General features: G+C 41.3%; 1 protein-coding gene across 7 annotated transcripts in view; it reads left to right on the plus strand.

Annotated features, from left to right (window-relative positions):
• The window catches only part of RNF38 (ring finger protein 38), an 88,281-nt gene that overhangs the window by 45,982 nt on the left and 18,765 nt on the right, over positions 1 to 23,534 (plus strand). For 4 of the 7 annotated variants that reach the window (XM_021380154.1, XM_021380155.1, XM_021380152.1 and 1 more), the window contains exons 2-5: positions 7,418 to 7,488; positions 20,003 to 20,196; positions 20,581 to 20,794; positions 22,545 to 22,712. In XM_021380154.1, coding sequence (XP_021235829.1) covers positions 20,090 to 20,196; positions 20,581 to 20,794; positions 22,545 to 22,712 — 489 coding nt within the window. In that variant the 5' untranslated portion in view covers positions 7,418 to 7,488; positions 20,003 to 20,089. Of the gene's footprint in view, positions 1 to 7,417; positions 7,489 to 8,186; positions 8,276 to 8,540; positions 8,683 to 8,755; positions 8,871 to 20,002; positions 20,197 to 20,580; positions 20,795 to 22,544; positions 22,713 to 23,534 lie in introns of those variants that run through there. The other 3 variants (XM_021380157.1, XM_021380156.1, XM_021380158.1) reach the window with 3 other exon arrangements.

Below are 23,534 nucleotides of genomic sequence, written 5' to 3' on the forward strand. Positions count from 1 at the left end.
TCTATCTGCTCACTGCAGTCAAGGCTCTGTACATTTGTTCATAGTTCCTTTCTGTCCTCCTGCATCGTTTTCTGTTAAACCACAGTCAAAGCTTTTTTGGTGATGCAGAGTAGAAAGCTGCTGAGGTTATCTTTGGGATTCAGGCTCAGCTGCCCTTTCTTACAAAGGAATGAAAAGTGATTCACCTTTCTTCAGGGGTGTCTCAGTGTAAGGAGAAGATATCTGTTTCTTAGAAACGAAGTATTTCAAAAGCTTAGCTGAATTATTAAAAACTACTTTTTTAACACAAAAACAAACAACAAAAAAAGAATCTGTAACTTAACATTATAGATTGCATTGTTGTCAAGCAGAGCCTCTAGCTGGTGATCTCTGTGTCAGCGTCCTGGCTCTGCTGCTTCTGCTGGCCCCATCTGAGGGACTGCCTTACCAGTGCCATCTTCAGGGCAGCCTGTATGTGACTCTACATGACATCAGCCAGATAACAGGTGCAAGGCAGTCAGAACATCTGTAAACTCTTGACAGCTAAGAAATCATGTTTTATATCTTTCTATTTTGCATTAGGATATTAATAAGTAACTGATCAGAAGTAGGTGCAAAGATTGTGAAAGACTGTGTTCAAAAAGAAAGGGGGGAGGGGGATGGAAAGTAGCAAAAGATAGCATTGCTGTGTCCACTACTAACTGTATTTGGTGGTCTGTGGCTCAGCTTACAGAGCAGCTGAGTATGATTGAAACATGTATATCCCAAGATAGCTTTCTTCCTTAGTAATGTGTTCATTGCTTGAAATGCCGTTGTGGCAACATGAAGCGCAGTGGACTGCTAAGGTGCCCTACAGGTTTGTATTTACCAGCTGAAGCAGTACGCTTGCAGCTATCTTGCTGCTGCTGTCATGCATTACAGCTAGAGCGAAGCCAACTTCTAATTGTCATTGTGAATGTGATCACAGTTCTTGAAAATTGCATCTGTAAAAGAATAGCATGTGCTACTTTCCTTCTGTAATGCAAGGTCCATGCTTGTGGCTTTAATCAGGTAGAGAACAAGTTTTAGATGACATTGCGGTTAGATGTAGGCTAGGACATCATATATGCAGCATTCTGGAAACTCCTTTTATTATCCAAATGCATAGACATCCCAAACAAGATTACATGTATTTGTCATAATTTGGCAGAACGAAGCTGTTCCCATTATCTGCTGCCTACAGTTTTATCTTAGACTAATCAAGAGGTCGTATTTTAAGTTAACTCAGCATTTGAGGTGATGGACAGAAAGCTGCCAGGCTTTATCTTTAACACTGTTCTCTCTGGTTTTTTTTCTGTTTTGTTTTGTTTTGTTTATTTTTTTGGGGGGGTTGTTTTTGGTTTTTTTTTTGAGTTTGCTTTAGAGCTTGAATTGATTCCAGATTTCAAGAAAGCACGTGGAGCATTCCTAGTGAAAATACTTGTGCTTTGCAAAGGTCTGAATCAAATGGGAAATTAGCTTAGTGTGTTTTGTACAATTTTTTCTTAACACCACACCTTGAAACTTACTTGAACTTGATAATAATTTCTTTGTTCTCTCTTCTTACAGCGATACACAGAAACTCTTCTGGAACTCTTGTGACCTGTGTAGGCCATTGTCTGTAACTCTTGTGTCAAATAGACTTCCTTCCAAAGTGATGAGTCAGAAGTTATTTTTTTAATAATTTTTCTTAATTGACCACTCTCTCTGAGGAAGTCAGCCAGCCATCTAATACACCAGGAGCTCCTTACTTTAACATATCTTAATCAGTCATTACATCTGTATTGATAGAAGTTTTGATGAGGAATCTCAGGCAAGCCTTGTGTAATTTGACAACAGAACTCTTGATTTGAAATTGGACTATTAGCTGATAAATTTGCAGAATTGAATTAATGTTTTATCCAAAATTATCATTTGGAGGTTAAATGGTTTTGTTTTGGTTTTTTTTGCCCTGTTAAATGATTTTTTTTTCCCCTGTGAAAAGAACAAATTTTTCATGTTTGCCTTAATGTGTCTTGTGTTTGGTTGTATTACAGTCAGAAAAAGTCCTCTGGCTAAATAGCACTGATCTTTTCCTTTCCAGAGTTTGGTTTATTGTTTCTTTCTCACTTTAGTGCATTATTTCCTAAACTTTCTTGATGTCTTTCAGGTGACTGTGGCTTCTCAGAATGTATGTTGTTGGTTTTGCTACATCACGATCTCCAGCAAAAACAAAAGGCATCATGTAGATTGAGAAGGTTTGATGGTGCTACGAGTGTCAGGTGTAGTTATTTGTAGTTTTCCTACACCACACTAGAGGAGTAAGCTGATCTGTGTTGTTGCATTAGCCTCTACAGGAAAGCATGGAAGGCTGTTATAGCATGCTCTCTTTTTCTTTCCAAACGTGCTACTGGTATGTGTTTCTTGAACAGCAGTGGTAAATGAATGCAGAACCTGGATGCATTCTTAGGAAGTTTGCTGATGGCACAAATCTTAGTGGTGCTGTTGACTCTCTGGAAGGATGAGAGGCCTTGCAGGGGGATGTAGGTACCTTGGAGCACTGGACAATCAGCAGTGGCATGAAGTTCAGCAAAACAAAATGTTGAGTTCTGCATGTGGGACAGAACAGTGCCGAACACAGGCACAGATGGCAGACGAGTGTCTGGAGAGCAGCTCTGCAGGATGGGACGTGGGAGTGCTGGTGACAGCAGCTCAGCACAAGCCAGCACTGTATCTGGGCAGCCAAGGAGCAAACTGTATGTTGGGGTACATCAAACACAGCACAGCCAGCTGGTCAAAAGAGGTGATTCTCCTGCTACGTTTAGCATTGGTGTGGCCTCATCCTGAATATTGAGTGCATTTCTGGGATCAACAATATAAAAAGGCCATTTAGGTTCTTGAAAACGTGCAGAGGCGGGCAGCAAAGCTGGTGACAGGGCTGGAGGCGTGTCCTGTGAGGAGAGGCTGGGGGCACTGGGCTATCCGGCCTGGAGAAGAGGAGGCCGAGGGCTGACCTCACTGCTCCCTGCAGCGCAATGAGAGGGGGTGCCGGGCTCTGCTCCTGGGAGCCGAGGGCAGAATGGAAATGGCACACAGCAGTACCAGGCTCTGATGGGACATTAGGAAACATTTATTCACTGTGAGGGTGGTCAGACATTGGAACAGGCTTCCTAGAGAAGTGGTTGAAGTTCCATGGCTCTCAGTGTTCAAGAGCTGTTTGGATAATGATCTCATTGATGTGCTTCAGCTTTTGGTTAGTCCTGAAGTTGTCAAGCAGCTGGATTCCGTGTTCTCTGTTAGGTCCTCTTCCAACTGAACTGTACTACTTCTAAATAAGTTGCTGGAGGCTTTTGGTGTTTTGTTGTTGTTCTTTTGTTTGATTGATTTGATTTCAGGAATATTGCACTTGAATCCCTTTTAATTTGCAAGTTCCAGAGTGATTTGTGGAAAAAGGGGAAATAAAATGATCAAAGCTTATATTTTAATTTTTAAAATAAAACCTGTGTGTATACACTGCAATTTTATGTAAAATATATTTTTAGTATTTTAATCCGCCAGCCTACCTGCTTTCCAGTGTTGCTGAGCCTTCTTTTACAAACACTTCTTATTCACATTGCTAATTATTTGTGCTTACCTAGTTACATAATTTCAGTCTTGTGATAACTTAAATGTTACTACCACCTTGTCATTTTGCTGTTTCCCACCCCCAAAGATTTTTCTTAACTTAGATATTTTAACATGGACTTTATTTTGGTTGGAGAATATTCTCTGAAAGAGCATGCATATCTCTGCAGGTTTTTTTGTTTTGTTTTGTTTTGTTTTTAAGTAATAAGTTACAAAGATTTGGAAACAGTTTTGCCTACAAGTTGCATCTTCTGTAATTCTGTCTTAGGTAATTATGGACAGTTACTTGAAAACACCCTTTCTCAGCTTTTTCAATTGTTTCTGTTGCTTGATACTTACTGGACTCATTAATTAACTTCCTAGCATCTGGCTGCAATGTTAAAACTGAGTGGGGGTTTGTGGAAGACCATAATAAACACAGTATATGCATGTGTAAAATATTTATACTTGTATACATCTATGTATACATATATTAAACGTATGTGCATATATGTCCGTATAGCCACATGTGCATATGCATCTGTATGTACATGTGTATATGTCAGTCTTTATGTGTATACGCATTCACACAGAATACAGTAGCCTGTGCGTAGATAGATAGAGTACAGTGGTAAGCAGTAAGTGCAGGTGAACTCCTAACACAAGACATTTCTTTGTTGTAAACATGGTTCACCATCTTCTGAAGCTTCTGATCAAAAGAAAAACAAAAACAAAAAACCCCTCCATGAGGCATTAACATGCTATGATAGATCCATCTGCTAGCAAATATGTATCTGTAAACAAAGCAGCGGACTCCTTTGCAGAGCAAGCAAGAAGAAAAGGATTTGGTTTTCCTGATACTGAATTTTAAACTTCTTTCAGTAAGTAGAATCAGTGCTTATTGTCAGGTTTCGCTTTGAGAACATAAAGTGATGGACTGTAAAAGCCAGTTTTGGCTTGGAAGAGGGGGTAAGAATCAATAGCAGTGACAGGCTAGCTGCAGTAGCATTGCTTCACTGTTGACAACTGCATCGTGGCATTAGGGACCCAGAGGAATGTGCTGCTGCTGCTGTCCTGTCTGCTTTGGAGCTGTTTTTAACACCGAGATGCCAAAACTATTATTATTCAGATTTTTATATTGTTTGCTGTGTTTTTAATAACACTTGAGTTTTCAGCATCTGAAAGCATGTCTAACGTGAAAATCCAAGCATAGGTTTTCTTAAATAAGACTCTTATTTTTCATTCTAAACTGCTAGACCAAAATAACAGCTATGGTGAGCATGAATATAGATTCAGTTCAAAGCCTGCTTGGAAGCGCACATGCAGTTTGCAGTGGGCTGTGACAGCTGAGTCGGGCTTTTTGTTTGGTACTAAGAGATGCCAAAAAGAAGACTGCAGCATCTGGTGCAGTTTTTGTTATCTCAAGCCAAATAAATTAATGGCCTTTTTATCTGTTTAATGATCTTTTATTATATCAATGCATTATTTATACCAACTGTAATTAATTAGTAATTTAAATTGAAACTTATGAGTTTTTTTTATCTTTTTCAGAAGGATATGTATATTCATGCAGTGTTCTGGTTCTTTTTTCTTTTTTTTTTTCCTTTTTTCCCTTGTGAGCAGAACTGTGGAATTAATAAGGATATAAACGAAATCTCCTCTTTTGAAGCATTATTCTGTCCTGGAAATGCCAGGGAAACAAGGGAAACACAACAACCCTTGGTGACAAGCAAGGGTCTCATCATGTCGAGAATATACAGTTCCCACAACATGTAACAGTCTTGAGACAGAGGAAATAACCTAACAATGTGTTTTCAAGAACTCTGTCCATTTGCAGCTGTAGTAGTTAAAGGCACGCGCTTTTAGCTAACATCAGGAATCAACATTTTACAAGGGTACATAGTGATAGGACAAGGGGGAATCATTTTAAGCTCAAGGAGGGAAGGTTTAGATTAGATGTCGGGGGGAAGTTCTTCACAGAGAGAGTGGTGAGGTGCTGGAACAGGCTGCCCAGAGACGTTGTGGATACTCCGTCCCTGGAGGTGTTCAAGACCAGGTTGGATAGAGCTCTGGACAGTCTGGTCTAGTACCAGATCTGGAGGTTGGTGGCCGTGCCTGTGGCAGGGGGGTTGGAACTTGATGATCCTTGGGGTCCCTTCCAACCCAAGCCATTCTGTGATTCTATGATAACGAGATTCTACAAAACCACAGTGAAGTATTTATAGATTGAAGCTTCTACATCTAATTTATGAAGGTGGAAGGAAGCTGTAGGTATGCACTCAGTATAACAGTGTGGGTCTGCATGTTCTGCTATGAAAATGAAACCAAGTATACTGCCTTCTGGGTTGGAAAGCCAAACAGAGACGAAGGCTGTGTAGCCTGTGGGATCTTCCAAGAATGCCTCTTTTAAGAAATTTGTGTGACTTATAAGTTTTAATATGTGAACACTCAACTTCTGTAAGACATCATTATGCACTCTTAGGCATTAGAAGCTGTTTAACAATTGTTAAACAGTAGGTAGGGTGCTGCCTGTGCAGTGTTTCCTCAAGCACATCTGCTCTGGCTGCTGTGGAGCAAAAAGAAACTAATTGTCCTGCTTTTCCCATTTTATACATCCTATTTTAGAAGTCAGGGGGGAAAAAAAGCAAAAACAATGCAGTTTTAATGCTTAGGCAGTGATGACAATAAGGAGTTAAGGATTTAAGGATTCTGTTCCCCGTCAATTACAGAGTGATTTTGGAGGCTTGCTCTGACTGGCCATGATTTCTGCCGAGTGGCAGACTGCCTGCTTCTGTAATAAGCATCATCTTTGATCAGTGCTGTACAGGTTCTAAACATCCCATAAGCTGCAAAGATTTATGAAAAAATTTATGCATGGAATTCCTTGTCTATCTTACAGAACAGGATTATTCAAATTTCAAAATTGTAACAGAAGGCCCCCAGGAAAACCATGGAGAAAATTTCTACATATATGTTCTGTGAGGAACATCATGAAATAGTGTACCTTTACAATAAGGCTGTTGTTTTTTTTTTTTTTTTTGTTTGTTTGTTTGTTTTTTGTCTCTGTACATTTTATTTTATTATTTTTTGTTTAACCCAGTATTTTTAGAAAGTACAAAATCAGCAGCAGTGGTTACCCGACTCCTCTGCTTTCTGAGCAGGGAAAAGCACATGCTTGGGAATCTGTATTGATACAATCAAGCTTCAGGTTGTTACTCTGCTTGGATAGAAGTCTCAGGACTGGGGTGAGTCTTTGCAGAAGTGTGCTGTACCATGTAGAGAATGCAGCATAATGAAACTGATGAAAAACGTTAAGCAGGCAGAAATTCCACAAGAGATAAGATAGATAAGAGCAAATGCCTTTCTGCTTTAATGTTGGATTTTTTAATCCACTGTTATTCTTAATAGACCATTGGAGAGAAACTGCTGTTTTGTGGCTAACCAGGGTGCTGGACATTTTCTTTAGTAAAGGATACAGGGCAGGACTACAGCACCTTAACACGGAGCCTTGTAGCTTCTCTCTGTGTGTGCATATGGTATGTTACTGCATATGTTTGCTTTGGATTGATGAACTAGCTCAAATTTTGTTCTGTTTAAATGTTTGGAAAAAATCTCTGAAGTTATTGCTGGCACATTGTGCAAAATGCATCTCTGATGCTTATTCCAGCATCAGAATTAAATGCATGACTTGTCAGACTTAGCTATTTGGCAACTGAACCTCTCTTCTGTGTGGAGGGGGAAAAAAAAAACAACTGGCTGGTAGATTTGTCTTTATTTTTAGCATTCACAGGAATTGGGTTATCATTTTAACAAGTTTTTTACCCACCTTCTTTTGCAGGTAGCATTGCTACTTCCTTTCAATGCCAGTCAATCCATCAAGATCACATTTGCAACGATGATGGTGACAAGGTGAGGCATACATAAATTTCTCCTTCAAAAGATCAATATTTACCTTTTTTTATGTATTTCTTTTAATATATAAAGACTTTGCTATGCAAGCACAGTACTCATTTTTAAGAATTATGTTGATTCTGTCACGTTAAGAAATACACTTCATTCAGGACAATCTTTTACTAAGTGAATGTACAGTATTTTTCTTTTTGCTTGCATTCCCTCAGTATTCTGAACACTGCTGCCATATGATGCTCTGTTAATAAGGCAGTGCTGCTGCTAACTGCGAGGTAACGTAGGATGTCTTACTGCAGCTGCTCTGACTTCATGAGTCGGAAAGGCTGGGGGACTTTTTGCAAGGCTGTATTTTCCTGCTGCTTTGCAAGGCGGTTTACTTGATACTAAGCTGACATTTTGGCTTGAGGTGCCTGGAAAAGGGCACGTATTAGTGAAGTTTTAAATGATCCTCTTTAGAAATCGGAATTAGATCAGCGCTTCAGTGCCCTCCTAAGAGTAAAACCCCTTGTGTTTTGAAATCACAGGTTAATTTCATAGTATTCCAGCTAATCGGGAGGGACTGGACGACTCCTGGTGCGAAGAGCCCCCGTCTGCCGCCCCGAAACGAGCAGGGGCGGGACTTCCCGCCGCGCCGCCGCTCGGGCCGCCCGCAGAAGCGGCTGGGAACGGAGCGATCTGGCGACCTGCTGCGCGTGCGCGCCAGGCCTGTAGGCCCCGCCCCCGCCCGCTCACCGCCTACTTCCGGCCGCGGCGGTGACGCGCTCGCCGGTCCGCCGGCCGCTGGCAGGTGCAAACAAAGGGCGTCGCGCACTGCCGGGTGTGAGGCGGGGCTGGCTGCTCTCCGCCCGCCCCCGCCGGAGCGTGACGTCACCGGCACCCGGAGGCGGCGCGGGGCCGCGGGGCCCGCAGGGGCGGAAGATGGCGGGTGGTGGCGGCAGCGGGCCGCGGGGGGCGGCGGGCCGGGCGCGGGAGGGTCGCGGGGCGCAGCCGGGGCTCGCCCTGTGATGGGCGGAGGGCGCTGGGCCGCCACTCCCGGAAGCGACCGTGCGGGCGGGCGGCGCAGGACCGGGCCGGGCGGCGGCGGCGGCGGGAACCGCAGCCGACACGACAGGAGGCGGCGGCGGAGCCTCGCCGGGCACCGCGGGGCGCGCCGAGGAGGCGGGGGCGCGGCCCCGCGGGGCCCCGCGGCCTCAGGTACCGGCGGGGAGGGGCGGTTGGCTGCGTTCGTGTCGGGGCCGTGCCGGTTCGGCGGGCGAGGGCCGGTTGGCCGTGGCCGAGCTCGGGTCGGGAAGAAGCGTCGGCGTCTCCTGTGTGCCTGCGGGCCGCTGCGCGGTCACGAGCCGAGAAAGAGCGGCTGTGCAGGGGGTGACTGCTGCTTGCAGGTGTGCGGCTTGGGGCTCTGCCTTCGGGATGTTCAGTGCGTACCGATTCCTATTTCGCGTTTAAGGCGAGGTGTTCTTCGTTATACGTGGACCAGGAAGATGTTTGCGGCTTCCTTAAGAAGAGTGTTTTAAAACTATTTGTGCATTAGATGCTTTCTGGAGGCGTTTGTTTTCAGCTATGATTCTTTACAGAGGTAACGTAGTTACTACTTATGCAGACGTTCATTGTCCTGAAGCCACGTGACAGTGGCATTGGGAGCACTCTTTTCAGTATGTTGCTTGACCATCTGGTGAGGCAGCCAGTGTGGGAAGGCAGACATGGTCACCAAGCGCCCACCTGGTTCTGGCATTCCTGCCTGACTCCGCAGTGCTGTTTACATGCTTGTTCATAATCACCATGTGCTGAAAAAGCACCACTGCTTGCAGTTGCTAAATTTGTGGCATTTACCCACATCCCAGGGATTTTGCTGTTTGCTCACCCAGCAGAACCCATTATTGCTTGAAGGATATACACCTTTTTTTTTCTTTCTTTAGTGAAGTTTTGTAACTGTGGCATTAGGGACTTGCTGTCCTGAAAAAGAGGAGGAAGCTCCATTTGGCTGAGCAGCTAGAGAGCACAGTGTGTGCAGTCAGAGGATTGAGTGTGAGATAGCAGAGTGGATGAGGTGCTATGGCAGCTGTAATGAGCAGAAGTTGGTAATGTTATCTTCCTCAATCTCCAAACCTGTAGAAAAGAAAGTATGTGTACGTAGTATTAAATGTAAAGGTTTCCCTGGGCTTGTTACCGCAAACAGTACGTGCTAAGAGTGGTAATTGCAAGAAAATTTGTGTATAAATTAGAGGGGTTCATAAGTTAGGGATCTCAAGATTTTCTTATTTGAATCTGAGCATAAGCCCATCCGTACACGTTTTATTTCAACATGGTTTACTCTGATTATAGGAGATAATATGATTTGAAGTGATACTATTTCCAAAGTCAAGTTACTTGTTCAGCTTCTCAGTGAGGAAGTCTAACAAATTATTTCTATACTCAGATAAGAGTAGTACAACTTCTGCAGTTATGAAGACAAGTGAGTTCTTCAGGACTACTACTAAAAAGCAAGTTGAAACTTAAACTGTAGTCTTGTTGAGTTTCAGAACAATCTTGTGTGTTTGTACTTGGTAACAACATGAGTTAAACTGCTAGTGAACTGGATGGGAATTTGTATGGAGCAAGTTTTAGATTCCTAAAGGTTTGGTCATTTAATTTTTCTAAGGAGCTCTTCGTCTTCCCCAGGAGGAATCTGAAAGGCAGGAGTAAGAATATAGATGGTGTACATTTTATTTCATTCTATTTCAAGTTGGACAGTTATATTGACTGTTGGGGCACTAATACGTGAAACGTCTGGTAAGGTGGAGGCTTGACTTCACTTGGAATTGATCCTCTTTTAGTGAGCTCCTGTGAAAGATTAGGAAAACTTCCTTTGCTTTTTGGTGCCCTCTACTGATTTCTATTTGTCAAAATGTCTAAAGCCAAGTCTTTTCTTCGTTCAACAGCGGTAAAATGCCAACAGCAGCTATTTAAAAACTCTGTGAGAGAAGAAGGGAATCTCTGTTGCACCTTAATTAAGCTTTTTGCTGATTGTTGTCCAACCAGTTTGCCTGGATTGCTTTGGAACTATTCCTCACTTGATAGAAAAATAGTTAAGTAGCACAGAGCTGCCTCACCAGGGATCTTCTGTAGGCTTTCCATCTGTAAGAAGACAGTGGTGCTTGCTCTCCCTTCTCAGGAAAATAAGAGGCTTTTCAGAGTTTCTGTCCCAAGAGCTTTATTACCTCCTAGTTCATTTGCAGAAGCATTGTCTTTTGCATTTATCACAACAACTTCATAACTGGAAAAAAAACCAACACAACACAACTGTTTTTCATGTAGGCGCCGTGACAAATATTGTGTTTTGTTTGCTGATTATCTAAGGAGCCCTTTCATCTTGAGTCTTAAAGTTTTATTTCTATCCTTGAAATCTCCTGATGCCTCTGGCCTAAGCGAACTTAACAATATCACAAACTCAGCTGTGTCCTTCCTCCAGAGCCTCCTACTATTAGCCTTGTGTCTGTCAGCCCAGCTCTGGGCTGCGTTTTTGATAGAACTGACCAGTTTTTTCTTTCATGCTGTGATGAGGGTAAGTCATTGTATGAGCAGGGGTGAGAGCATTCATAGTGCAACTTCTGCTGTTGCTGAGCAGATGCTCTACCTGGCAGTCTTCATCAATGCTTTAGGAGATGATCTTCTTTCTAGAAAAATGAAGAAAGATTGAGGTTTTCTTCCTTACTCAAGTTACTTCCTAAAGACTCTTTTGTCTCTAAGGTTTGAAATACAAAATATTTCTTGCCTAACCCCAGAGAAAGGAGGCAAAAAGGAGTTATCTTCTGCCCTTTTTTCCCTCTGAACTCTGCTGTAACCATAGAAATGACTGTTGTCATGCTTAGTGTTTCTCTGCCTCTACTGAAATTTTTTTGTCTCAAGTTCTAGTTACATACTGACTTCTGCAATTTTTGACAGTCCTTTCTGAAGAGCAGAGCCAAGTTGTATCCCATTTCAAAAACTCTGAGATGTGCCAAGGTTAAGTGGAAAACCGTATATGTGCTCACAAGGATACTTCTGTACATTAACTTTTGGGCCTCTACCATGAAGTATTATTTGATTTGCTTTTTCTGGCTTTCACAGGAGAACACTACTGAAAGCCTAGTGCATAGCATTCAGTGAAGATCTGACGCAGCACAGATTTGTGCTGCGTCAGAATCACAGAATGACTGAGGTTGAAAGGTGCCTCTGGAGGCCGTGTGGGCCAACCCCTTCAGAGCTACCCAGTGCAGGTTGCTCAGGACCACATCCAGGTGGCTTGAAGATCACCAAGGAGTGGACTCCACACCCTCTCTGGACAGCCTGTGCTCTATCACCTGCACAGCAAAGAAATGCTTCCAGGTGTTCAGAGGGATCTTCCTATGTGCCAGTTTGTGTCCATTGCCTTTTGTCCTGGTAGTGGGCCCCACTGAAAGGAGCCTGGCTCTGTCTTCTTTGGACTCTCCCTTCATGTGTTTGTACATGTTGATGAGATTCCCCTGAGCCTTCTCCTTTCCAGGCTGAACAGTCCTAGCTCTCTCAGCTCTCTCAGCCTCTCCTTGTAGGAGAGATGCTGCTGTCGGTTCATCATCTTAGTGGCCTTTCACCAGACTCTCTCAGTACCTCTCTCCCTCTGTTTTGTACTGAGGAGCTCAGAACTGGACACAGGATAACAGGTACTCTCTCCTAAGACTTCTGAACCCTAAGAGCTGCCTCACTGGGCTTCCTTTCAGCCACCCAACTTGTTTGAGCCAGCTCTCAGGTTTGGGAAGGTCTGTACTTCTTTTCCAAGTTTTTATTAGATTAGATTCACATTACTGTAACATTCCTTCATCAGGAAGTTGTCTTGTGTATACTCTGCTAGCCATGCATTCAAGTTGTCTGTAGATCACAAATCTAAAACTGAATGTGGGCTAGAAAAAAAAAATTGGCTTTCAGAACAGTTACTGGTAATGAAACTTGTCACTGAAACCTAACCAGGACTTAAAAGGCTTTTTGTGACGCATTGTATGTAACAGTTGTCTTGAATGTTTGGAATCTAGGGTTTTAATTTGGTGTCTGGGGGATGCAAAGTGTGGACATCGCTATCCAAATGTTTATTTTCTCACTGCATGCCCACTTTACATCCACTTTGCTGCTGTGTTCTGCCAGATTGTGTTCCCAGTCAGCAAACATAATTTTTTTTAGTTCCTCCCTTTGGAGCCATGGTGCCGGATCCGAGTATTTTATTATTCACAAGAACAGGTAAGATGTTGATATGGAAGGTGGAAGGTTGAAGGAGAGAGAAGTTCTACATCCTGCTTAGTGCTGCAGAAGCTGAGCAAAAAGTGTTTTATCATCTAGCTCTTCTAGCACACAGTTGTCAGCACAAAAAAAAACCAGCAACAACAGAGGAACAGATCAGAACTCTGCTAACCAGCACAACCAGGCCAGCAAAATTCATTGGGCAAACTCAGTTACACTGGCAAAAGATTGTTTATTCTGCCAGCTAAAGTTTGTCTAGGGAGCTTTTGCCTGTAAAAGCTGTGTATCGTCTCAGTATGATTCTGCTGGTAAGTCTGTATGTAGACAAAACTTTTGTGATGCAACCCTCTGTTCAACTGGGTAATCTTTTTTTTTTTTTTTTTTTCACATTGTCTTGGAAAAAGAACAGCAATTAGGCTTGGAAATAATCATGCCTGTTCACAATCCCTATTTTTTTTGCTTCTCTTAGACCATTATTCTTCAATTTATTGCATATAATTGCTTCTTTTTAGTACTTCCTTTCCAGATTTATTTAGATCTAGAATTTTGAGGGTGCATTTAGAGGAAATCTTGGTCTTTATACATAAAGATGAAGAGCTTTAAGTTTGTTGCCTTTAAAGTTAATATGATCACTTTTTTCTGCTGTTATTTTTTTTCCACACTTTTAATTTCAAGTATTCTTGTTTAAGACAAAGGGTGGGAAGATGTTGGCTTGTCCAGTTTTTGTAAATAGTCTTTATCTCATTCTTTCTCAGCTGTAGTGTCTGACATCCTCACAGTTTCTCTGTGTACAGTTAATGGCAGTTTCGTGTGGTTTATATATGTGGAAGGAGAGAGTGTGTACTCCTGTGAGTGTCTGGTCAAGGAGCATTTCAGTGCTGAGCGGGAAAACTATGAAAAGGGGGAAGAACTCCTTGAGAGCAGTACTGTGGAGAATGAGTTGGGAGTCCTGGTGGGCGAGAAGCTGGATGTGAGCCAGCAGTGTGTGCTGGCAGCCCGGAAGGCCAACTGTGTTTGGGGCTGCATTAAAAGAGGAGTGGCCAGCTGGGAGAGGGAGGTGGTGGTCCCCCTCTGCTCAGCTCTTGTGAGGCCCCATCTGGAGTACTGTGACCAGGCCTGGTGCCCCAGCACAAGGAAGACGCAGAGCTCTTGGAAAAGGTCCGGAGGAGGCCACCAAGGTGATCAGAGTGCTGGAGCACCTCTGCTATGAGGAAAGGTTGAGGGAACTGGGCTTGTTTAGCTTGGAGAAGAGAGGGCTCCAGGGAGACCTCCAATACTTGTGGCCTTCCAATACTTGAAGGGAGCATATAAACAGGAGGGGGTACGACTGCTTCCATGGGTGGATACTGATAGGACAAGGGGGAATGGTTTTAAACTGAGACAGGGGAAATTTAGGTTGGATATTAGGAGGAGGTTTTTCACACAGAGGGTGGTGACGCACTGGAACAGGTTGCTCAAGGAGGTTGTGGATGCCCCATCCCTGGAGGTGTTCAAGGCCGGGCTGGATGTGGCTCTGGGCAGCCTGGTCTAGTGGTTGATGACCGTGCCCACAGCAGGGCGTTTGAAACTCGATGATCCTTGAGATCCTTTTTAACCCAGGCCATTTTATGATTCTTTGAAACCACAGAAAGGAACTCACCAAGACGCAAAACCTGACCAATGAACGGTAAGGGAGATGGTAACCAAACTAAACCTGGTCAGTCAGTAATAGAGAAGAGTTTGTGGGAATGCTTATTGCAGTGAGATTATGTGATCAAGTACTTGTACAGAGATGCAAATCTGCCAGCCAAACTTGAAAAAGAAGGACTAGAGAGGGTCTAAAACCAGCCCTGGTCAACCACACTGACTATCAAGAAACTTGCTTGCAGGCAAGCAAGGACTTTGCAGCTGATAAGGATGCAAACCCAAGGCCCAGGCTGCTGGAGGGCCTGTGGAGCTGTGCCAGCTGCCAAGGCGGTGCTTTGGGAAGGGGAATGGGGGTGAGCAGAGAGTGGGTGGGAGGAAGAGGGTACAGAGCAGTCGGTTGTGTGTATCTGCAGCCGGTCGGTATGCCTGTCTGTCTGAGCCCTGCACATGGTCACTGCAGCCTGTCCTACCTTCTTATTACATCCTTTCTTAATGAATCCTCTGCGTGACCTCACCCTTATCTCATGTGTGCGTGTGTGTGCGTTGCACGGACTGAATGCAGGCCACTGCTGAGACGTGGTGAGTGGAGGCAAGGCCAGCAGCTGGGGCCCCGCAGGCCTGTGGGGCTGGTGCCTGGAGCACTGGGGTCTGTGAGTAGCCAGATGGTTTGTTGTGCCTCACCTTCCCTGCGTGTGCACAGTGTGGGTTCTTTTGCCTTGGTAATTGTTTTAACTTAAATGACTTTTTATTTTACTGCCCAGATATCTGTTTTAAATATATAATAAAGGTGGAATTACTGAGTTAAAACTTTCTGAATGTATTGAATTCCAGTTACATAAAAGCATGACAATAAAATTGTTTAGAAAAGAAGCTGTAGGCAAATATATTTTGCTAGGCATTATCCAAATTAAGCAATCACTTAAAGATTTTATATTTATATTTATGTAAATATAAATATAGAGATTTATATTTATATTTTTTGAATACTGCTGCTTAGCCACTGTAATTGTGAACGTGTCTTAGAAGCATACACAGAAATTGATGAATGTTTATTCTTTGTATGAATGTTAGTCTCATTTACCAGAGGCATCTAAAAGATTCAGAAGACAATAAGTTAGATGTGTATTTTGTTTGAAATCAGAATTTTGGCATAGATTTTTAGACAGTCTTGCAACTTGAAGGTATAAATATAAGAAGTTCCTGTAAAACACTGTTTAGAAATGCAAGTAGAAGGAACAACCAGTCCTATTTTTCTCCTTAAGGACCAAGATTACCTTGTCCTTTTATTCACTCAAACGAAAAAATGTAGTTTAAAATGCTTTATATCTTTGGGGAAAGAATTGTACTTTATTGGTCATAATCATCTCATATTATTTCATTTCCTACAGTCCATATTGCTTGTCTTCTAATGTACTTAGAAGTCCTACATTGGTATTTATGTAGTCCCCAGATTTGGTGTTTATGTAGTTGCCTGGAATACCCATCTTTTTTGAGAGACTCCTGTTGCAGTATTTTGGTGTCTTTTGGTATCATCCTCTCTGAGATTTTCACCAGCTTTTACTTCCTGTTGGATTTTTTTATACAGAGATAGGTCATATTAGCTTTGTACTGAAAAGAATGTAGGATAAGTTCCTGTGTTTAAACAATCAAGATACCTTTAAACCTTCCTTTATTTCCTAACATGGTTTTGCAGATCTTTTTCCTCTGTTTTACATTAGTGTAAAAGTACTTGTTGCGTTTTCTAATTGAACACCTGCCAGGTCATGTTTTGTGCCCTTAATGTAGGTGTGCTTTAAAGCCCTTCAAAGTGTTAGCTATTAAACTAATTTAATCTTACTGTAGCACTTGTTTTGAGAGGCCCTTTTGCAGTTGTAGAATGCCTTTCATGTTAACTATTCTTTTAAAATCTATCTATTGACTAATTATTTTCTAAAAAAGAACATAAATTCATTATAATCGATTTTGATTTTTTGTGATTCATAATAATGTGGATAATCACTTTCCAATTTTATAATAATAAATTTGCAAGAATAATTCTGCATGTATTTTAACTTCAGGTTTACTTTTTTTAAAAATATGTGAAAATGAATAAAATATCCATGCAAAATACAGAATTTTGGATTAAGTTGAAGTTTGCCAAAACTTGTTGAAAAGCTTGTCTTGCTTATAATTTAGAGTCATTGTCGGTATAGCCAGTTGTGTCCCATTGGTTGCTTGTTAGGTTCTGCTGGTTTGTTCTCTATCAGCAGTGCTTGTGAACAGCATCAATAGATAAATGTGAATTTAGAAAATCCTGCTTGGGATTTAAGGTGTTGCCTCGCTTTCCCCAGAGCTTCTGTAATGTTCTGTATATTGTCTTGAACATTCTCTGAACTAATCTTCACATTAGAAAGTGACTTTAGTTTCACAACATCCTCCCCTCAGGAGCTTGCAACTCAGGTTCACTCACTTATTTGAAACATACTTTTTATTTTCCTCATTTTTTTTATACTTGGTTTCATGTTGATGTTTCATCTCAACAGCATAAAATTTATTTATTTGTCTAGAATTTCCAGACTGAATTTATAGTGAATCTGCTTCTGCAGTTGGAGTTGATTGTCTTTAGAGGATCAGCTGCTGTGTGTGAGTGGTACAGATATGCTCAAGTGAATGGTGAGCTCATTGGAGTTATTCAGTAGTGTTTAATCTGGACTGAAACCTGACTAGAAATCCTACTCAGATACAAAAAATCCTCAGACTAAGTCTGTGAGTAAGTTTTAGGTGGAGGGCTTGATAAGGAGGGTTGATTTGCAACAATTCTGTGGAAATATACTGATGTCATTCTACTAAGCGACAGAAATAAAACATATTTGAAAACAAGACTTTGCTGCTCCTTGCCACTTGTTTTGCGCTCACACTTCTTCAGCATGTAGCGTTAGAATCTAAAACCAGAGCTGCCTGCAGCACCTATCCTGGTGCTACAGTTCATAGTTGCACATTCTTGTCAGTGATCAGCTAGCATCTGTTTACTATGCTGTATAATGCTAAGAATTAATATGAAACTCTAGGTCATCTTTGTGTTGGGGTTGTTTGTATTTTTTTAATCAATTTGCAAATATGACTTAGCTTCAGATTCTTTCTTCCTCAGCATAGGAGAAAAAAACATAATTAGTTTTTAAAACTATACTTGCATATAGTTCCAAACTTTACTTTATCTTTGATTTCTTTCTTAACAGGACACAAGTTGGAGTGAAAGTACTGTTGCTAAATGTAGAGGTCAACTAGTATTTAGTATGGAGTTCGAAATAGGTATATGATGTGGTAAGCTGCAGTGATGATGATGGCTAGCTAGTGAACAGTTTACATATCCGCTGTCTTTGAGGTGGTGCACTCCAGGTACAAAAGAAAAAAAATAATCACAAAACTTTTTTTTCCTCCCTAAACTGCTTTCTTCAGGGCTGGGTGTGTTAGTGTTACTGCTTGGGAAAGGTGCGAGAATTAAATTATGGGAGTGGGAGATCACCAGACAATGGCGTACATAGGGTGTATAGCCAGTCAACAATGTTTATTTTATTCCTTCACAGTGCTTTGCTCTCTGCCAGCTTCACTAAGGCCCATAACTCCTTCTTTCATTTGGCTTTTCCATGTAATTTCCCAAGACCACAGCATCTTATCTACCTGCATTTTTATTTCCAGTATTTTAATTTGAATAGACTTCATGATGCAAAAAATTCTCACATCTAGAAATCTCCTATGTTGATCCAAAAGTCATCCTTCTCTTCAGCTCCTTCCACTGCAAGAGTAAGCACAGATTAAATGATCAGATCTGTGAGTAGAAGAACAAATGTAGTTTAGTTTAGGAATTGTCCTTTGGAAATACCCTCTGAACTCTGGTAAGATTTCTGTTTTCATAGAAGCATTAACTGCTCTCAAGTATCTCCTCCTTGGTTGGTTATATCAAGTTGAGCTCCTGACAACAGGGTCAGCCTTCTGGAAGAATCACATGCACTCCTGCTTTCATGAACCTTCAGGAGCATACCTGTATTCTGACTTCTTTTTCTCTCATGCTATTTGACACTGAATATTGATAATGAATGTTAATATTCAGGTGGAGATGGTAAAGGAGTTGAAAAATGACTGGGAGATAAACAGGTACATGCATCATCAGCCTGTTTCCCCTGGGGGGACTATGCTTAGAAAAAAAAAATGTAGAATTGAAAATGTGCATCTCAGTGCACTTTGCATTCACTTTTTTCCTCTCCTTTTTCTCTTCCTACATCATCATTGCGGGGAAAGTAGTTTATACTAAGGTATTTGAAAGCAAGAGTCTGAAAAAAGTGAAATTTAATCAAAGTGGTCAAGTGAGGAAGAATACCTTTTTTTTTTCCTTAAACTCATGCACAGAACCTAGGAGTTACAAAACAATGTATTTGCACAGTAAAGAGCAGGAGGACAACATATATATCATTACTAACCTATCAGAAAGCAACTGATAGTGTTCAGAAAATAAATAGTCCCCTGTAAAGCTAAGAACCAGAAGTAGTTGATAATCTGCAAATAATCTGAAATGAGACCTGTACCAATGTGTAGATTAGTGGGTTTTCTCTGCAGTTATCGATTGCAGTAATCAGTAATTGAATACAGAGTCAGAGAGACAGAAATGAGTGAGTAAATAAGCTGGAGAGCAGCAAAGCAGTGTCAGAGAAGTCTGTGATGCTTGAGGTCAAAGGTGAATGTAGCATAGCAGTTCTTGTGTTGCTTTTAGTTTTCATGTGTTCAGACTTTGGGTTCTGAAGTGGAATATTTTGGTCGTTAAATTTGTTAGCAACATGACAGATTATAATTCTGAGGGAAGAGTACATTGGAGCTTGGGAAGAAACTTTTATTGCATTTGCTGCTGGATTCTGAGACATCTGTAGGATTTTTTGACAAGAATGGCATCTGTCTCTATTTAAGTAGAGTCGATAGCATGGTTACGCAGTGGAAAAGAGAGGTCATTGCTTGTATTCAGAAGCAGCCGGGAGAACATTACTTGGAGGTGAATGGCTTTCATATCACTAACACTGAAAACTAGGTGTTATGTAGTACTGGATGAATTTTATTGAAGTACACAGACAGGTTGGTGATTTTTTAGTGGTTTTTTTTTTTTAGATCATGTGTTGGTACTTCCCAATGACAATTTTTATACTAGGAAGTAGAAAAACAAGCACCTGTGTGCTAAGCTAGCAGAATTGGAATTGACTGCAGTACAAACCAAATATCTGATTAGCCATTATAGCATGGCCTTCACAATAAAAGGGAGGCAACACAGAGCACAAGCACGAAGACTGTGCTTATACGTCTTCATGCTTCTGTAACCCTTAAATGTAGGGGTAGGATATACCTTATATTCCTCATATTATTATCTTTCCTGATAATAAATTTGGGTTTGATAGACATCAGAGTATTTGATATATTGCTGCTTCTGAAGTATAATGTAGTTATTCTTCAGGAGTTAGGGAGCTATCACAAATTTCTGTTAGAAGAGTAGTAAATGGATGGCTACTTGCAGCTGATTAACTTAAAGGTGTTTCAGTGCAGTCTGCAGTGAACGCCTCCTTATAATGCTAGCTGCAAAGTAATACTGAAACATAGTTGTAATTCACTCATCTGGAGATGTTTTGTTTGTTTTTCACTGATATAGAGTGAAGACGGTCCCAGCCCCAAGCGCCAACGCCTTTCCCATTCAGTCTTTGACTATACAACGGCATCACCAGCCTCGTCACCGCCAATGCGACCATGGGATATGACATCAAGTAGGCAGCCTCCTTTGGCTCGGCCCAACCAACACCACTTCTCAGGGGAACGATGCAACACACCTGCACGAAACAGAAGGAGGTAAACTACAGACAGATAAACACTTTTGATTCTTCATTTCAGCTCAAGAGAAGAGTGTTTAGACTAGACTACCATCAGTATTTCTGACTAGATCACATGGTAAATATTTTGATGTTTCCTTTGAGCTATAAATTGTTCTGAGCTGTAGTTGTATGCTGCTGGCTCATGTCAAGATTTTTGTCCACTAATATCCGTCAGTCATCCTCTGCAGACCTGTTCTCAATCTGTTCATCGCCCCATCTGTGTTCATGTTTTGGATTGCCCCAAGCTTGGGCCTGCGGGGCAATTAAAAAAAATGTTCTTGAAACTTGATTTTTATTTGATTTTAGTTACTAAGGACTTGTGGCATTCATATAATCTCTAGTCTTTTTAATGTGTTTCCAGTCCTCCCGTTCGACGTCAGAGAACTAGGAGAGATCGTCTGTCTCGACATAATTCCATTAGCCTAGATGAAAACTATCACCATCTCTCCTATGGACAGCAGCAAGCAATAGAAGAGCCCCGAGCTTTTCGCCCACCGAATGTATCTCCTCGTATGTTACGCCCAGCTGTTCACCCACCACAGCAGAATGCAGTGATGGTTGACATTCATGATCAGGTAAGAGGTTTGTAGTGCAGACAGGCGGATATCAAAGGTGTCTTTTTTTTTTCCCCCCCAAATGTTCAAGATCCCTCTCATTTCTAGATTAGTTGGCAATGGAAGGCACATAACACTAAATTCTATTTTACAGAGGGAACTATTTTTGGTGTGTGAAGCACTACAGTAGGCAGTGGGGGGAAAAAAATGTCCAGTCTTATTAAAGAAGAGTGGAAGTTAAGAACTTTCCAATGCACATACTTCCGTAGTGCTGTAGGTCTCTGGCCAAGGCCTTTCAAATACATTTATTTTGCTTCTGAAGTTAATTTAACATCTTTAAGATGTGATGCGATAAATTTCTGTTTCTCATTAAGTATCTCTTCTTAGTATAGGTATCTATAAATTATTGAAATGTATTGTTCAGAAGTAGAATTCATAATGCCAGTAATTGGTTGCTTACATAACAGTAGAAATCGTGATAGTGTTGTTGCATAATCAAATAAGCCATCCAAACCTAATCAGCTCCTCCTTAAAGGATATGAAAAAAAAAAGATCTAAAGGTAGTGCAGAAAGCAAATAATTTCTGAGCGGGAGACAGGAATTGGTATGGAGTTCATAACTAAAGAACAGTAAAAGAAGTTGTCATCTCCTTTTGTTGTTCAAATTGGCAGGCTGCAGTACATGTGCTTTGGGTGCTACATAATCATGAACCGCTTGTCTGGGTGTGCACTTCTGAAACTACACATACATAGAATGCAACTTTTAACAACCCTATGTAAAGTCCTACTTGTATTCAATGCTGCTGCATACAACTGATGTATTGTATTACGTGTGCAAAGCCACAGAGGCCAAGCGCAAGGGTGGAACCTAACCAGCATTCTTGCCATCTCACAACTTTATATACTGATGAACATCTTTACTGCTGGAGTATCTTAAAAATCAAAACATGCTCTTGCTTTGTGTTGCAAGATTACATCATGACAAGTGTGAATAAGCAGTTGTTCCATCTGACTGCCTGTACCTTCCAAGCAGCATCTATGATCAGACTTACTGAGGCCCTCCATGGTGATATTTTATACTTCAGAGACAGACCCCTTTTAAGAGGTTATTTCTTATTCTGAGCATTTCTGAATCACAGCCAGCATTACACTATTTGCCTAACTTTTCTACCAGACCTAGAACCAGGTCAAATTCAGCCTCTCTTCTGAGAGGGGTTTCTGACTTTGGTGATGCACAGGTTTAGCCTTTAAGTTCCATTCAGTGATCTGTGTTCCTGTGTTGACCTCTGTTTCTGACTCTATGATACAGTTCAGTAAATCAGCAGTCTTTAATTGAGTTATTCTCACCTCCTAATGAGCTGTTTGAATGGTTTCCATCTTAGCAGAACAAGAAGGAAGAATGAGCTTTCCTGAAATAATTACTGTTTGTGAATCCATGCTTCCTGACGATAAGGCTTTTCAATTTTACCAGAGCATCAAAGATTTCTTATTCAGTATTTAAAAAAAAAAAAAACTTCAAAGTTTTGTCACTTTAAACTGAGAGATCCCTCTTTGCCCTGCCCCCAAAATACTCATCAATAAGTAGTACATTGAGAAGAATATTTGAAAGAACAGGAATTAGAGGCATGCCCGTCTTTTTCAGACATTCATTGTGAAAATGTGTTTTCCACTATGTAGGTAAAAGCTTGTTAATTTACTCAGCATGCTGTACAACGCTGTTAAGAGTTTGCAGTAAGTTCTTACTACTACTTTTTTTTTTCCTTTTGCTACAGATCCATCAGGGCACAGTTCCTGTCTCATACACAGTGACAACAGTGGCTCCACATGGGATACCGCTTTGCACAGGCCAGCACATCCCAGCCTGCAGCACACAGCAGGTCCCAGGGTGTTCAGTGGTTTTCAGTGGGCAACACCTTCCAGTTTGCAGTGTGCCTCCTCCAGTAAGTCGTCTTCTGTAGTTACACCAGCTTTGATTTTAGACAGAGGAATGACAGGCACCTTGGAACTTCAATGTTTCTGTGCTTTAATTGCACTGAAGAACACCCTTCTTTTTTTCTTTCCCTGAGGTGAATTGCAGTGGCATAATAATATAGACCTTAGAACTGGTGAGCATATGTATGTTGCTTATCTAAAGTATTTATAGTGTGTGGCTGTTTATAGTATGAAGTTCTGATAGCTTTTAATTCAAACTATGTTCTGGTTTATGATCTGATGTCACCACAATACCTTTTTGCTTACTTTCGGATGTTTAGAAGAACAATTCTGTGATTTTTTTTTACTACTCAGCTTACCAAGAAAAAAATCTTATTTGATAGGTACCTTGTTCATGGATTGGTTATACACAGAGAACATCTGATAGTCCAAAACCACTTTTCTTCTGAAAAGTGGTAAGATCAGTAAAAGCTGAGAGGCTGATCTAGAAATGCACTAACAAAATTAAAGTATTCTTTAATAATGATGTCTCTCTCAGCCTTTCTGGGTGTGAAATAAAGTGCCTTGATGTACTCACTTTTGTCACCTTTACAATTGAAAGAATGTGATCTGTTTTCTTAGAAATGTTCATGTATCAACTCAGGGATGCATGATTCCAGAGATTCTAGTTCATAGCATTTCCACGCTATGCTGTTCTGTAGCAATTTCCCCGCTAAGTGCAAACAGGTACTAGGGCTGAAGAAGAGATACCCCCAAGAAGTTTCAACTGTACAAATGAAAGTTGTGGAACTTGCTGAAAGAGTTGCAGGTTTTTATTTTTTTTACTGTTT

Source organism: Numida meleagris, chromosome Z, assembly GCF_002078875.1.
Source record: "Numida meleagris isolate 19003 breed g44 Domestic line chromosome Z, NumMel1.0, whole genome shotgun sequence".
Lineage (NCBI taxonomy): Eukaryota > Metazoa > Chordata > Aves > Galliformes > Numididae > Numida > Numida meleagris.